This window comes from Verticillium dahliae, genomic scaffold (assembly GCF_000150675.1).
Source record: "Verticillium dahliae VdLs.17 supercont1.16 genomic scaffold, whole genome shotgun sequence".
Lineage (NCBI taxonomy): Eukaryota > Fungi > Ascomycota > Sordariomycetes > Glomerellales > Plectosphaerellaceae > Verticillium > Verticillium dahliae.
In genome coordinates, this window is record NW_009276935.1 from 733,935 (window position 1) to 749,445 (window position 15,511).

Genomic DNA, 15,511 nt, shown 5'->3' on the forward strand with positions numbered 1-15,511 from the left:
AGGGGTCTGGCTTGCTTCCCTTGCTTGAGGTGAAAGATTCGGATCAGACGGGAGGCGGATGTGCGGAGCTGAATGAGGCGGTTAGGTTGAGGTCGACGGTATTTAGTCGTCTACCCGCCCGCGTGGTTGAGGTTGAGACAGCGTCGGACGAACTCCTCTTCAGCTGAGACCCTACACGCATACCCAACCCATCGCCTTGCCGATCACCTCGCATTCAACCCACATCGCAGTCGCACCACAAAAAAAAGCATACCTCACTGTCAGCGAGCGTTTCACAATCGGCCCACCATGAGCTACGCCATCCTCCCCGCGTTGATCCCCGACATCGAGAAGGTGTACGATGCCTACTTCTCGGCCTTCAAGGGCGACCTGATGGGTGACATTATGGTCAAGCTTCTGTTCCCCGGTGGTGTCGAGGGCGAGGAGTTCCGCAAGGCCCACGCTGCTGGCACCCTGGCGTGGTGGCACCAGAGCAAGGTGCAGTACACATACAAGTGCGTCGACACGGAGACTGGCGAGATTGTCGGCATGGCACTTGGCGATATCTACCTGAACGAGAGGACCGAGGAGGAGAGGGCCTTCCAGGGCGTGGGCTGGCTTGAGGGCGAGCAGCGCGAGAAGGCTGAGGCTGTGCTGAAGCCTCTGCACGATGCGCGTGAGAAGCTGTTTGGTGGACGCAAGTACGTCTGTAAGTCATGATTTTTTCCTTCCGTTTCCTGTCACCCATGACAGTGAAGGTCGATGCTGACAGCTGCAGATGTCCATGTGATTGCGATCGACCCCAAGTTCCAGGGCCGCAAGGCGGGCGCGCTGTGGTGCCAGTGGGGCAAGCAGCTGAGCGACAGCCTTGGGCTGCCTCTGTACTTTGAGGCCTCGCCTTCGACCTACAAGCTGTACGAGAAGATGGGCTACGAGACGCTCGAGGACAAGATTGTGCACAAGGCGGCCGTCTTTGGCACGCCCAAGGACATTGAGGTGCCCCTCATGGTCAATATGCCCGTGGCGGCGGCAGGCCTCACCTTCAAGGAGTGGCGCGCAGCGGACTACCCTTCTTTCAGCGACGTGAGGAAGGCCAAGGCGGCGGCGACGGCGGCGGCTGCTGTTGGTGCCCCTGTCGTCGTTGCCGCTGCGGCTGCAGACAAGACCGAGGCCAAGGTGGCCGAGGTGGCGGTCGAGGTGAAGGAGGTTGTCGCTTAGGCGAAGAGGCAGGTGGATATGGCGGAGCGTGTAGCTGACTCGATGATTCCCACGGCCTATGAAGAAGTAATTAATGTCATGATGTTCTACCACCCCTGTAAGCCTTGTGCATATGAAGTTTTCGTCATAACCAGCTTCCAAGTTGCATGGCACTGATGATCGCCTGCCGGACGATCCGATGCCTGGGCTTTTACTGCCAGTATCACACCTTGAAAGATAACTTCGTCGACTCATCGGAGAGCCGGAGAGCAATAATTGTGCCGTGGCCTCGGCTTGACGCGGGCATCCTGGAAGGCCTAGCTTCGGCCGAGGGGCCAACGCACAGGCGCCTCAGCTGGAGGCGAAGAGCAAGAAAAGAAAAACCGCGCGAAAATCACGCGAGAATTGACAAAAAGAGCAAGACGAGAAGGGGTGGGAGGGGGGCCTTGGATGCACTAGGGTGGAAAAAGGCAGAGGGAAAAAACGGCTTCCAGGGGTTGTCGTCTGCGAAGTTCGGCGAGCAGACCAATGGCAGTGGACCCTGTCAGAAGCCAATTCCCGGGTGGGGTGGCGCTGCATTGTGTGGCTTTGATCTAGCCATCTAATCTGATCATCTGATAAGCATCTGATAAGTCCAACCTGGCTAAGGTACCTTCCTAAGGTACCTCCCTAAGGTACCTACCTAAGGTACCTACCTAGGGACCAAGGGAAGGGGGGGAGGGGCCCTCCTTCCCCTGCCCCTGCGGCTCCCGGGTGCGCCTGCCTCGCGAGCTTGGCTCGCAGCTTGCCTAGCTCCTGCCTGTTGCCTGTTGTTGCTGTGTCGCTGCTGCTGTTGTTTCCCGTCTTTGGCTGGAGCTATTACCGAGTGCTCCTGCTTTTCTGAGCAAATAGCCGACTCAGCATATTTTTTTTCCTTCCTTCTCCATTTGGTTGTGACCCTTACTTCCACACCTGTGATCATCCTTGGCGAGATCATCCGTTCCTTGACCACCTGCTCACCACCCATCGCCCTGTCTCTTCACCAAGTGACACCTCTTGTGTCACCTCACTCCACACCATGGCCGCCGTCACCAGCGTCAAGAAGGGCGTCCTGTTCCTTCGCCTCGTCTATATCGCCATCGCTGCCCTCCTCGAACACCAGAAGCGCACATGGGCCGCTGGTCGTCTTCAGAGCCCTTCGACCTCCTCCAAAGATGTCGAAAATGAGGCCGAGCCCGAGAACATTGTCATTGTCGGGGCCTCCTTTGCCGGCTACCACGCTGCCCGTCTCATCGCTACCAGTCTCCCCCTCAACGGCCGCTACCGTATCGTCATAATTGAGCCCAAGCACCACTACCAGTTCACTTGGACTCTGCCCCGTTTCTGCGTCATTGAGGGTCACGAGGAGAAGACGTTCATCCCCCTGGGTCCCTACATCCCCGCCCCGGCCAAAGAGTTCGTTCGCTGGGTCCACGGCACCGCCGCCAGCATCAACCGCCAGACGGTCACCATTGAGGAAACGGGCGAGACCATCCCCTACAGCTACCTCGTCATTGCTACCGGCGCTGGCGTCGGTCTCACGCTGCCCTCGCGCGTCGGTGCCGTTGGCAAGAAGGAGGGCGCTCAGCTACTGCGTGACATGCAACAGCGCATCAAGGCTTCCAAGAACCTCGTCGTCGTCGGAGGTGGCGCCGCCGGTGTCGAGCTCGCTACCGATGCGAAGCAGCTCTACCCCGAAAAGAAGGTCACGCTCGTACACTCGCGCAGTGCCGTCATGCACCGTTTCGGCCCCGAGCTGCAGATCGCATCACTCAAGGCTATGCAGGAGATGGGCATCGACGTCCTGCTGGAGGAGCGGACTGAGAGCGAGGACGTCAGTTCCGGGTTCGTGACATTGCGTTCGGGAAAGCAAGTCGAGTGCGACTTTTGTGTGAGTGATCCTGAGTTTCTGTGTTGGTTTGTTCGCAGTTTCTAACCTTGCCCCCAGGTCAGCGCCGTCGGCCAGAAGCCTTCGTCAGGTCTGCTCAAGGACCTGGCCCCCAACGCCATCACCCCTTCCGGCCACATCCGCGTCAAGCCGACAATGCAGATTGACGACGACACTCTCCCCAACATTTACGCCTGCGGTGACGTTATTGAGTTTGGGGTTAAAAACGCCAATGCCCGCGCAGCCATGAAGCAGGCCATGTATGCAGCAGACAACGTGACGCTCGCCATCCGCGGCCAGCCGCCCAAGCACAAGTACAAGGTCAACTTCATGGACGGCGTCATCAAGCTGACCCTCGGTCTCGTACGTCATCAACGAACACACCTTTCTGCTATGACCCTCGAAAGCACGACTGACACGAAGACAGGACAAATCTATCACACATTTTGGCGACGGCAAGACCGAGCTTCTTTTCCACAAGCAGGAAACGGATGAGACCCTCATGGTGGCCGATGTTTGGCGATTTATGGGCGCCACACCATACGAGGACGACGATGACAAGGGTAAGCCCGCGGGGGCCGAGTCGACAGCCGACAAGACGAGAGAAATCACGAATGACCTCCCTTAGGTGGGGAGATGTTTCGAGCGTCGTTTTAGCATGATATTGACTAGACTTAATGGCTGGCAGCCGCATTATTTACTTGGGGGCCTAGACACGTTGAGTGTGCGAGGGTGCAAGGGAAATACACCCGTCATTTTCGGAACACGACCGTTCAAAAATCCCTGCCATTTGCAAACTCAGCGACATGCTCCGGTGACCACCTAATGTTTCAGCCCATGTTTGGACAAGGCCATCAACAGAAGAGCACAGGGCATTCAATATGACAGATCCTAATCTCACAATATGTATTCAACCCTACTTCCAATATGTACCACTCAGACCTACCACGCTCACAACGAAGTACCCTGCCCATCCATTCCGTTGCATCCACCACGACCGTTCTCCAACCCCTCACGGCTTACCAAGCCTAACTAGGACATCTTCTTGTAGATTGACGTGCAGACGACGTGCAGCCCTCACAGGCCGAACCACCGCAGGTCAAGTCCGACATTGACAGGCACGGTATGCCCCACCCCCTGCGCCGAGTAGCCGACAAGCTGTGTGCCGTCGCCGTACACAATCTGCGTGTACCCGCTCTGCGGCGTGTTGGTGTTGTTCCGCGTCAACGAAAGCCCCTTGACGGCAGCCCACTGCCGCAGCTGCTGGTCGAGGTTGGGGATGCGCACGAGCGTGTCGGCCGTGCCGTGCAGCGTCTGGAAGCGCGGGTACGCGCCCGCGTACCCGGGGAACATGTTGCGCGCGCGCGCCGCCCACGCCTGGTCCGACAGGGCGATCTGGCCGTTGGCGCACGTTGGGTTGGCGCTGATGGGGCTGCTGCCGGGCGAGCCGGCGAGGCAGCCGGCGGCGACGCCCGAGTAGCACGACGCCGCGGCGACGAGGTCCGGGTACGCGGCGCTCATGACGTTGGTCATCATGCAGCCGGACGAGGTGCCCGTGACGAAGACGCGGGCGGCGTCGGCGCCGTACGCCGTCAGCGTGTGGCGGATCATGTTGGCGAGGCCCGTGCTGTCGCCGCCGCCGTCGTGCGTCAGGGACGCCGGCGTGGCGACGTCCCAGCAGTTGAAGTCGCGCCGGGACGACGGGTAGATGACAATGTAGTTGCGCGACGAGGCCTGCGTCGTGTAGTCGGCCTGCCGGGCGTAGCCCTGGCCGTTGCCGCCGCAACCGTGCAGGGCGAGGATGACGGCCGGCGACGGTCGGAGGTTGGCGGGGACGTGGACTTGCATCGTCAGACCGGTGGGGTTGGACCCGAAGTTGTTGATGGTCTGCAGCTGCTGGGCGGCGGCGCAGGAAGCGGCGAGGAGCCCGGCGAGGCCGTGGACGAGGCTGAAGGCGTGCATGTTGGCGCGGTAAGATAGAGGTCAGATAAGTTCGTGCTTGAGATGTCAGAATGAGAGCCTGAAAGCTTGTGTCTCTGTTGAATCGTTCTCAAGACTCATATCCTTTCATCATGATCGGTCCCATATTTATAGGGCTGACATTCATCCCTAAACATTCATCCCCGCACCTCGTGGATGATCTCTTCGAATTGACAGGGAATTGCCCCGTGGGGAGTCGGGTGCCTCGGCTGCACGTCGCCCGGCGCAGATCCTGCCGTGTTGCCTGATGAAGTCAAGATTCAGACCTCAAACGGTCAGGCGCCGCTTTTTCATGATTAACCAGATGGATCGCGGTCGGGGTCAGTGGTATTCTGGTGTTTTGCCAAAAATGTCAACTTGTTGGCAAGGAGAGGTGGTACGTCGGCAGTAGGCCTCGGGAGTTGATTCATGTTGCATCGAGGCCGCCGAGACGTGGTGATGTGCGGTCTTCAAGACTTGATTGGATCGCCTGGGTTGTTACCAGGCACCATGACACCCTCGTGCAGTCAGTCTACGGGATCTGCAGTTGCAATCGATATGACAGAATTGGGGATAAATCTCCTTTCATGCCCTACCAGTGAACGGTTGCCAAGTGAATGTCGCGCTGTCCACTTCTTTGTAGTACACAGTTGCCCACTTTCGTCACGGAAATGGGAGCATGAAGATGCAGAGACCAGTATCGGCTTCTGGCTCGTCTGTTGGGGGTTGAATGTGTTCATTGGGTATATGCTGGAGGCTGGATCTAGACACTACAGAGCAAGACAAGCTCAAAACATTTCTCTAAAGTGTTGGAACACGGTTGTCTCACTGGGTGTGAAGATATTTGTCGGAGCGCCTCCGGAGCTGGGAGTCGGTAAGCCGGCGCTCGGCGGACCGTTGTAGCCTTGCTCGGGACCAGCAAATCCTTTGACTGCCACGTAGCCTTCAAAAATCCGGCTCATCTCGCTCTGGATCCGCGTGCCGTTATTGGGGGATTGTGCATGCTCCATATGAGGGGTTGTCTGCTGCGTCTGGATCGGCGTCGTGGATGAAATTGACGGTCGGCCAAAGGGACTGATGGGCGTAGGACTCGTTGTCGAAAGTCGTCCCCCCGTGGCCAGACCAGCCATGGTCAGAGCTGCAGTGCTGTGCGGGTCGTCCTCCTGGCTATGTCTGAGGCCAATGCGAGGAGCCACCTCTTTCAACGATCCGATCGTCCGCCAGAGACGCTGCGAGACCCAGCTCTTGGCCGACAGGTCCTTCACGAGCTCTAGCGCCATGTAGAACTCGTCTCGGCAAGACGTACTGAAGCGTACGGGGGCGTGGACCGAGGCCAGAAACAGAACCGCTATCGCCGACGTGAGGAACTGGTGGTAAAAGACCTGCATCTTGCGATAGAGGTTGGTCGTGTTGTTCAGGTGGCTCAGGTAGCGGATCGTATCTTTGGCCAGATCAACGACTCGGTGGGCCTGCGGGAGGTTGCCCATGATGCTGGTGGCACTGTGCAGGATTGGCGTGTAGAGCCAAGTGCGGATCTGTGAGAGACGGGTCAGCAATCTTTGATGGCTTCATCATATCATGTGAGGCATACCTGATTCAGCCGAAGATATGTCCAAATACGAAGTCGTTGGAGATTATAGGATGGCGTTGCGGTCATCTGCTTCTCCTTGTCCCAATTGCGCAGCTTGACCTCCTCGGGAACACGCTCATACCACTGCAAGATCTCTTGATCGAGCTGCTCCATGTCTTGTTGCCTAAGCTCTCGTGCGAGAATAGGGCCAAAGTGGGCCACTTGTCGCCAGACTTTGGCACAGAGCCTGGAATATGTGATCATGGCAATGAGATATGGATACTCATCCTGTCAGGAGTAACGTCAGTGAATTACCCGAAGAGCATACTCGTAGAATTCAGCTTACCGGCATGGGGAGTTCAGAATCAATATCCTCATCCTGCACAACATATGGCAAGCCGGTACCAAAAGCCCAGCGGCGATCCAGCATGTATGCCGTCCAGAAGCTGTTGAGAGCATTCTTTCTCTCCTCCTCGTTGTGGATCTTCATGAGCCCAGTCCTCTGATGGATCCCCCATTCGAGACACAGCCTCGCAACCTGGCCCATGACGCGCCAGGCTAGAATCTCGTCATTGGACAGGAATCGGTACCCGGCGAGCAGGGCTAGCAGAGGCAGGTTGGCAAAGTCGCAGCCGTCAGCCATGAGCTTCCTGTTGACGATTGCCTCCATGCTGTCATAGAGGCGGGCAGCCCTCTCACTGTGACCATGTTCCTCCACGACCAGAGCGCAGCACATGAGCATTTTCAGCTGCAAAGTTGGCGTGTCCTCGAAATCGAGCGTCTCGCCCTGCTGCTTGGCCAACTCGATCGCGGCACAGAGGTTTCGCGCGTGGTCCATGACGGTCTGAATTTTGACGACGGGGTACATGATGCCGACTTCCTCCTCGTGCAGGCGGCACAGGCGGATAATCTCATCACGACCATACTCCCACAGCGGATCCGACCCAGCATTGGCCGAGGGCACACGGGGATTCGCATCTTCGGACGGCGCATGGTTGTCGCCTCCGTCTCCAATGCCTTTGTATCCCATGTTGTGAATCGTGTTATTGGCGACATCAAGGCTAAAGGCCATGCTCGTGGGGCCTCTGAAGGAAGGAGGTCTGGCATGGGCAATATCAGGCCGGTGGCTCGAGAGCGAGCTTGCCGGTGAAGCAGCCATGGTGCTGGAGGGCAGAGGAAGAATCTTGTCGTTGATTGGGGCGAGTCGCAGAGTTTCCGTGCGAAGAGTGTTCATACTTTGGTAGAGATTCTCAACCTGCTCTTGGAGATGGGTCATTTGGTCTGTCATCCGTCGGTACTCTTCCGAGTCCTTGAATGTGCTGGAGCAGCAGTTCGGCGCATAGAGACAGGCCAGATTGAGGTTGCCGCATCGTTGGCATGGTGTTTCTCCATTGCATTTGATCTTGCGTCGCTTGCATTCGTTGCTTCAGGGAGAAAGTCAGCCGGGGAAAGGGGGAACGGGTTGGGTGGCATCAATGAAAGGAAATGGCTCGTCCTCACCAAGCAATAGAGATGTACTACATGACACAGGTCAGTCATCAAGTCAGGGTGTTCATGCAGGGTCTCGTAATTGTTTGTAACATGACAGACAGGGCAAGGGGAGGGGGGCGGGTGGTAACATATTGTAAGGCAAGTTGTACAAGGTCATGATACAACATGAAGCGGCGAGACGGAAACAAGGACGACGACACACGACTTACTCTATTCCGTTTGCTCCGCTGCTGCTTTCCTCCTGCACCCTCGTCATCATCTGCCTTTCTCTTGGTACCGGCGGCAGGCGAAGCAAGACTGGCGACTTCGGACAGTCCCCCTCCCCCTGGTAGGTGGGCGGAATTGTCTCCGACGGACGCGGAAAGAGGTGAGTGCGTCGAATGATTTGGGTGATTGTGTGGAGAAAAGGCTGGGCCGCCTACGACGTTGGCCACGCTTATGCCTGTGCCTGTGCCGCCGTGGCCTTGACGGTCTGCAGGCAAGGGGACGGGTGCCTGGGTCAGGTAGCGCAGGTCGCTGACCTGCGTCTCGATCTGCTCCATGGCATTCGGTCTCGCTTCGGTCTCGCTGTTCTGCGACTGCGCGGCTGCGTCGGGATTGGGTCTTTGAGGTGAGGCCCTAGGAGAACGCAAAGGCGGGAGAGTGACGGTACTATAGCAGAGGCGCTCCTCTTCCGCTGTGCCTCAAGCGCCATGCCACGTGACCGGAGAGATAAGGAGCCGAGGCTGTTTACATAATCGTCCGTGGGTCCAGCATGGAATGCTCCGTCTTGGGATTGTCCTGTGTCTTGCAACTGATTAATCTCGTCTGCTCTAGCCATCGACTACCTGCTCACTATGAGAGTCAATATGACCGAGTCGAGCTGACGACAGACGTACAAGGCGCTTCTGATGCATCCCCTTGGACCAGGCCTGTAATGTTTAAGAGCACGGTCCAGCGGAATGTCGACCGCGATGGAGCTGGCCCAAGCTTGAGTGTTCTTGTAAGTCTTAGGTAATCTTTCAATGCATCTCGTCGAGTTTCTGTGTCAAAGTGGGGTTAGATTTCTGCCGGGTCTCACCACCAAAAAGTTCAGTAGCATGAATTTTTGGGTCCAGTTTGAGTACTGCGAAGCTGCATACACCACCAGTACGCTCATTCCAAATGGCCCGCCCGAAGCGATTCGAAGAGTTTGAGGAGAAGGCCGTCAAGGGTAAGATCTCTACACAAAGTTTCTTCAATCTTGCGTGCCTAACAAACCCCTGCAGACTACGATCCTGAAGCCGACTCGGCTGTCGACAACGACCAGAGCGGCAGCGGCAGCGGCAGCGAAGACGAGGGCGCAGATCTTGCCGGCACCGAACATTACCTCAACGTTGGGTATGTATCCTTGACGTCGTGGTCAATCGTTTATTCTGGAATGATGACAAGCAGCTAACCCCCTCCAGCAAGAGCAAGCTTCGCCAGAAGGAAAATGTCTCTCTCGGCCCCCAGTACCGTGGCACCCGTGTCAGCCGTCAGGCCCTCGAGGACAGCGACGAAGGCAGCGAAGACTTTGAAGATGCGCAGGAAGACTTCGACTCAGACGCCGAGGAGTACGACGACCCCGAGACGGCTGATCTAGCTGTCGACCAGGCCAGGGCCGACGAGGATGCCGAGATCAGCAGCGACGATGCGCTCGGTGACAGCGACGATGAAAAGCTCGGCAAGTTTGTCTTCCGAGGCAGCTCAAAACCTCATGAAGGCAAGGATAAGAAGGGCAGGAAGAAGAGCCCGACGGCGGTGGACTTCATCTCCGGCTCCGAGGACGAGCAAGTCGAAGAACAAGATGACGACAGCGACGCTTCCGGCGGCGTCGACCTTGTGGACGTCGAGGCCGAGGAGGAGTCTGGCGAGTCTGGCAGCGGCGACGAGGATGAGGACGAGGAAGACGAAGACGAAGAGGGCGACTCTGATCTTGACGGCTTTATCAACGACGATTCAGACCTCGAAGACGAGGACGAGGACGATGAGGACGCCTCGGGCTCAGAAGACGACGACGAAGGCGAAGACGACGATGCCCCAAAACTGAACAAGTCATCCCGCGCCGCCGACGCCCGTGCCGAGCAGCGCAAGCTCATGAACGAAGGGCAAAAGGCCCTCGTCGCCACCATTTCGGCCGCCGTCCAACAAGACGCCGCCAAGGGCCTCGCCGTTCGCCAGCAGCGCAAGACCTTTGACGGCCTGCTCAACATCCGCATCCGCCTGCAGAAAGCCCTTGTCGCGACAAACTCCTTTTCCGCTTTCGATGCCGTCGGCGACGACGACGCGGAGCCGTACTCGGCCGCCGAGGAAGCCGCGCTCAAGCTCCTCGGCACGCTCGACAGCGTCCGCGCCACGCTCGTCCCCAGCGCCTCCACACCCCCCTCGTCTTCGACGCCCGACAAGAAGCGCAAGCGCGACACCTCGACCGAGGCACTCTGGGCCGTGCTCCAGGAAACAGATGCCCGCGCCGCCAAGCACCGGCGCAAGGTCCTCGACACGTGGTCTTCCAAGACGCGCAACGCGACCGTCGAGGTCAAGTCGCGCAACCTCATCTCGTCGCAGCAGTCGCTCGTCGCGTCCCTCGAGGACCAGCTCCTCAACTCGGACCGCCTTATCAAGCGCGCGCGCACGCCGCGCTCGTGCGCCCCCGTCCAGGTCGCAGCCAAGGTCAACGAGGACGCCTCGGTGTATGACGATGCGGACTTTTACCAGCTCCTGCTCAAGGAGCTCGTGGAGCAGAGGACATCCGACGAGACGGCGGCGCAGGCGAGCGGCGGCGCGCTGGCGACGGTCAGGTGGGCTGCCATGAAGGAGGCGAGGACGAAGAAGCACGTGGACAGGCGGGCGAGCAAGGGGAGGAAGATGCGGTTCAACATCCACGAGAAGCTGCAAAACTTCATGGCGCCAGAGGATCGAAGGGCGTGGGAGCAAGAAGCCATCGACCGGTTGTTCGGCACCCTGTTCGGGCAGAGAATGGTGCTGGCCGAAGCCGAGGGTGAGGATGAGGAGATGGAAGACGGCAATGCAGAGGAGGAGGGGCTCAGGTTGTTCAGGAGCTAGGCCCCGGTGCAGTAGACCAATACCAGTCATTTTGGGTTCTCTCCTTCTTTCGAGGCGCGCGCATTCTGTATGCTATCGTCGCAGGTGGTACATTTCTTTGGTCAAGTGTACAGGTTTGCCATGATCCGTTCTTGTGTTGCAGTCATTGTCGTCGGCCCGCGGCAAAAGATTACAAGCCGACACTATCACAGAAGAGCAGACCCGATGAACAGCAGGCACAAACCCCAATGCACCCCTAGATGGACCACTGGCCCTCCAAGCGTCTTCTTCTGCTGCGCTTCTCTCCCTCCATTACCAGACGTCATCCTCACCCAGGCCCTCCAGCATGGCCAGAGATGCCAAAACGCCAACGAAGCAGCAGCCCATCGCGCAAGCCCCTCGACGCCAGGACCCACGAGCACACCGATACAGAGCAAGGCTGTGGTCAACAACAGGCCGCCGACCAGCTGGCACACCAAGACAGCGGCCTCCGATGGGGATGCAATCTGGGTGTCAGGACGCAGGATGAACTGCCGGGCAGCCAGTACTTCAACGGGGATATGGAGGAGGAAGGGCAACTTGGCAAGCAGCATGATCGGGCGGTCGGTCGTGTTCGGGTCGGGTGACACGCGCGGCCTACGATAAGCGGGATCTCGAGAAAGAAGGAATGTGTTATGGAAGGTGGCTTGTGGCTGAGTCTGTCAGTTGCGCTGCGCTTGTTCGTAACGAGACGGTGATCGGCCATTAGAGGTGGACGCACTTCTGTGCCGGCGGGGTGAATCCAAAGCCGAATCGGGGGTTTCAGAAATTCTTGAGACGTTCGGATCAGGCTGCCTACCTAGAGTTTGTTTTATTTTCCGTGATGCACCGACATGGAATGTCAATTCAAGCTCAAGCTTCATCTTCTCGGCGTCGGCTGGCTCGAACCTGTGACACCTGTAACCGGAACCTTACTGTTCCTGCCCCTCGCCTCGTCAGGTCATCAGCAGGAGTGAGGAGGGGCGGCCAGCAACAGGGGCGTGTCCACCCAATCAGACTGACGAAATCCCATCGTCATCACTCTCCAGCGCCTGCAGGTGCCTGGAAGCTCTCGCCTGCAGGTGCCTGGAAGCTGTCGCCTGCCCTGGCAGCTCAGCTCGCTGACTGTGTACACCACCACCTCCCCACCACCACCACCCATCGCCAGGTACCGAAACGTCGACCCGACAGGCGGCAATCATGATGCACCGCTTCCATCATCGTCGCCCACCCTGCCCTGCTTCTGCTTGGTATAGCCTCTTGTTCAGTACTGGCCTAGCACCTAGGTAATTAGCACCTAGGTAATTAGGTACCTCAGTGAGGACAATGGGCCAGGTAATCGGACGCTGGAGCAATGAATCCGTCCGTACCCACCAATTATAGCCCCCTTGCCACGGTCACAGTACGCCTGTCCATTGGTCGAGGAACTGGCTCGGCGGCTGTCCGTCTTTTGTTGAGCTTCGAGTTGTCGTCGTCTTGCCCCTGAGGACCTTCTCCTTTCCTCCAGGTCCCTACCTACCTAGCTACCAAGGCTACCTATAGGCCCGGACGAAGCTTTGCGGCCGGGTCGTCATGCTGCATAGCATCGTAACTAGCAGACAAACAAGTTGACCGCCTTTTCTGCCCTCACCAATCGTTGCTCGCCCGTCTTGACCTGTGCCGAATCCTAGCGCATCTCTTGGCCCCCAGTGATATCGGCATCATCATCGCCAATTCTCTATCTGCAAGCTATCGAAAAGCGCCAGCTTTTGCATGTGTGCCGTGCCCCCCATTGCATTGTCTCACTGTTCGCTCCCTGTCACCGTTTCAGCTTTCCTTGTTTTGGTCATCCATTTGACTTTGGACCAAACATAGCTCCCACATACATCGCCTGCCATCCCATTTTCGTGTTTTTTTTTTCTTTCTGAATCTAGACCGACCAACCTCAGACCGTGTTCTAGCTCTACAATCGAGCCTTTCCTCGTAGCTCTTGACACCATCGGGAGCTACCCCTCCCCCACCTCCCCTCAGTCCCCTCGCTCCAGCGCACAACGATTCGCGCCGCCACGCGCCGCCATGACCTCCTCAAACTCCTTTGGAGACTTGGGTCTTTCCATTATCGGCGTGGGAACCCAGTACCCGCCTCATGCGCTGGACCAGAACTGTCTCGACGTCCTGGCTGCGCGATTCTACCCCGAATCACCAGCGTACGTACTCTTCCTGTCGGGGGGATCACCCACCACCCTTCTGGTGTCTCACTGACTCGTGGCCGCCCGCCATAGTATGAAAAAGATGCTCTCGATCAACCGCTTCACAGGAATTGACGCGCGGTCATCAATCGGAACACCAGACCACCCAATCGTCAACCGAAAGCAGGCCCCCTCGATCACGGACCTCCACGAAGTTTTCGTCAGCGAAGGCATTCCCCTCTCGGTGAGCGCCGGCCGCAAGGCCCTCGACGAGGCCGGCATCGACCCTGCCCAGATCACGCACATTGTCGCGACAACCTGCACGGACAGCGCAAATCCGGGGTTCGACCACTATGTCGCCAAGCAGCTCGGCATCACCCACAATGTCGAAAAGGTCCTCTTGCACGGCATCGGCTGCAGTGGCGGCCTCGCCACGCTGCGCACCGCCGCCAACCTGGCGCTGGGGCACACGGCCCGCGGCAAGCCGGCGCGCATCCTGTGCCTCGCCCTGGAAGTGAGCACGACCATGGTGCGCAGCGAGATGGACAGCATCAACGAGTCACAGGACACCAGGATAGGCATCGCCTTGTTCTCCGACTGCGGCAGTGCCGTCGTGCTGAGCAACGGGATTGGACCGCCGACGGAGCCTGTGTACGACCTGCTGGGCTGGGAGCACAGGATCATCCCCAACTCGGACAAGGATCTCGGGTTCGACGTTGACGTCTCAGGTATGTTCACGCGGAAGACTTTCCCTCGGCCAACGCGCGAATTGCTAACACGGATCGCAGGCTGGAAGGTGGTTCTGTCCCCTCGCGTCCCGCGCTCGCGTCGTCGGTCATGGCGCCAACGTTTGCAGATCTGCTGGCCTCCGTGCCGTCACTGCCAGCCGAGTACCAGAAAGCCGACGACTTTGACTGGGCCATGCACCCTGGCGGCGCCACCATTCTGACGGGGGCCGAGAAGGCCATGGGCATCTCGTCCGAGCACATGCGCGCGAGCTACGACACCTACATCAACCACGGCAACTCGAGCTCGGCGACCATCTTCAGCGTCCTCGACCGGTTGCGAAGCAAAGACATGGACGCGCTGGCGCCGGGTGGGCGGGTTCGGGACTTTGTCGTCGGTTGCGCCTTCGGCCCCGGCATCACGGCAGAGATGTGCATGCTGAAGCGCAACCGGGGCGTGCAGGGTGTCACAGGCTTGCTGACGCCACCGGAGACGGAGAGCGAGGGAGGCCGCAGCGATGCTGGGGACGATATCGAAAGTCCGGCGGCGGCAGCACCGCAGGCGACTGGCGAGGCGTTTGTCGCGGAAGCATTGGAGCAACTGGACCTCGATTGAGCCCGCGTTGTGCTTTACAAGGTCAGGAAGGCAGGCAAGGCGTTGGAGGTTTTTCTTTTTTTTTGTCCTGTACGTATGTCAGAGCAACAGTCAGCATTTGTAGGGTGGGGATGCCCGCCGGAGAAGCAATGATGAAAGCAATGAAGAAAATGACACGACGGGGTCCTGTCCGTTGCTCCTCAGACTCTGCCACAATGGCCAGATGCCTCTGGGTATCAGAAGCCAGCCGGCATGTCCCCTTGGCGGGGGCGAATTTGCCCGCGGATGCCAGACGGAAACTTCACGATGCGGCTGGCGCAGAGGCCAACGGCCAAAGATTCTCCGGAAAACGAGCCCCTCCAAACCCCAGAACCTGGGGTCGCGCCCCTTGATCAACCGAGGAAGCCCGAGACTCGGGACGTTGCCGCTGGTCGACATTGGACAAACCCGATCGCCCCGATGGCAGAGTCCCCGCCAGTTCGCTGACGATTGAAGGCTAGAAAGCCGCGTCCCGGCATACCGAAGTGCATGGGGGGGAACCCGTCTTCCGCATCTTTCCGTCGCCCATCGGCAATGCCTTGGACCTAGAGCATGCGAGGATCTCCTCCCACGATTTCGTTCGGGTGCTTCATTGGCCGAGATGCTGCTGTAAAGGGGCACCGCCGGCTCGATGCGGTAACTGGGTGTGTTTTTGTTTGTCCATGCTGGCCCGTTGCTTGGACTGTCGTCAGATCCGAAACATCGTGACATTCGCACCCGGGCGCCGAGCGACGTCTCGAGTAGACCCCATGCCCCCTTGGGTTCTCGCCTACCCTTGCCGGGGCCAAATACACAACACTGGGCTCGCTATGATGCCCAAGA

The 15,511-nt window shown here is 58.4% G+C and overlaps 6 protein-coding genes across 6 annotated transcripts; 4 read left to right on the forward strand and 2 right to left on the reverse strand.

The window, feature by feature from the left end:
* Window positions 1–288: 288 nt before the first annotated feature.
* On the forward strand, window positions 289–1,197 carry VDAG_07423 (uncharacterized protein; the record flags this gene model as incomplete). The annotated part of the gene is made up of 2 exons (XM_009656328.1): window positions 289–688; window positions 758–1,197. The coding sequence occupies 2 exons, from the start codon at window positions 289–291 to the stop codon at window positions 1,195–1,197; spliced, it is 840 nt and encodes a 279-aa protein (XP_009654623.1).
* Window positions 1,198–2,233: 1,036 nt separating this feature from the next.
* On the forward strand, window positions 2,234–3,710 carry VDAG_07424 (oxidoreductase; the record flags this gene model as incomplete). Its single annotated transcript, XM_009656329.1, has 3 exons — window positions 2,234–3,085; window positions 3,143–3,445; window positions 3,510–3,710. The coding sequence occupies 3 exons, from the start codon at window positions 2,234–2,236 to the stop codon at window positions 3,708–3,710; spliced, it is 1,356 nt and encodes a 451-aa protein (XP_009654624.1).
* Window positions 3,711–4,159: 449 nt separating this feature from the next.
* On the reverse strand, window positions 4,160–5,044 carry VDAG_07425 (feruloyl esterase B; the record flags this gene model as incomplete). Its single annotated transcript, XM_009656330.1, has 1 exon — window positions 4,160–5,044. The coding sequence occupies one exon, from the start codon at window positions 5,042–5,044 to the stop codon at window positions 4,160–4,162; it is 885 nt and encodes a 294-aa protein (XP_009654625.1).
* A 785-nt stretch (window positions 5,045–5,829) lies between these two features.
* VDAG_07426 (fungal specific transcription factor domain-containing protein) lies at window positions 5,830–8,644 on the reverse strand (the record flags this gene model as incomplete). Its single annotated transcript, XM_009656331.1, has 5 exons — window positions 5,830–6,576; window positions 6,633–6,899; window positions 6,958–8,035; window positions 8,112–8,128; window positions 8,312–8,644. 5 exons carry the CDS (start codon window positions 8,642–8,644, stop codon window positions 5,830–5,832), a joined length of 2,442 nt encoding a protein of 813 aa, XP_009654626.1.
* A 601-nt stretch (window positions 8,645–9,245) lies between these two features.
* VDAG_07427 (BFR2 protein) lies at window positions 9,246–11,165 on the forward strand (the record flags this gene model as incomplete). The annotated part of the gene is made up of 3 exons (XM_009656332.1): window positions 9,246–9,294; window positions 9,350–9,461; window positions 9,530–11,165. 3 exons carry the CDS (start codon window positions 9,246–9,248, stop codon window positions 11,163–11,165), a joined length of 1,797 nt encoding a protein of 598 aa, XP_009654627.1.
* Window positions 11,166–13,217: 2,052 nt separating this feature from the next.
* On the forward strand, window positions 13,218–14,671 carry VDAG_07428 (chalcone and stilbene synthase domain-containing protein; the record flags this gene model as incomplete). Its single annotated transcript, XM_009656333.1, has 3 exons — window positions 13,218–13,348; window positions 13,424–14,062; window positions 14,119–14,671. The coding sequence occupies 3 exons, from the start codon at window positions 13,218–13,220 to the stop codon at window positions 14,669–14,671; spliced, it is 1,323 nt and encodes a 440-aa protein (XP_009654628.1).
* Between the last annotated feature and the right edge of the window lie 840 nt (window positions 14,672–15,511).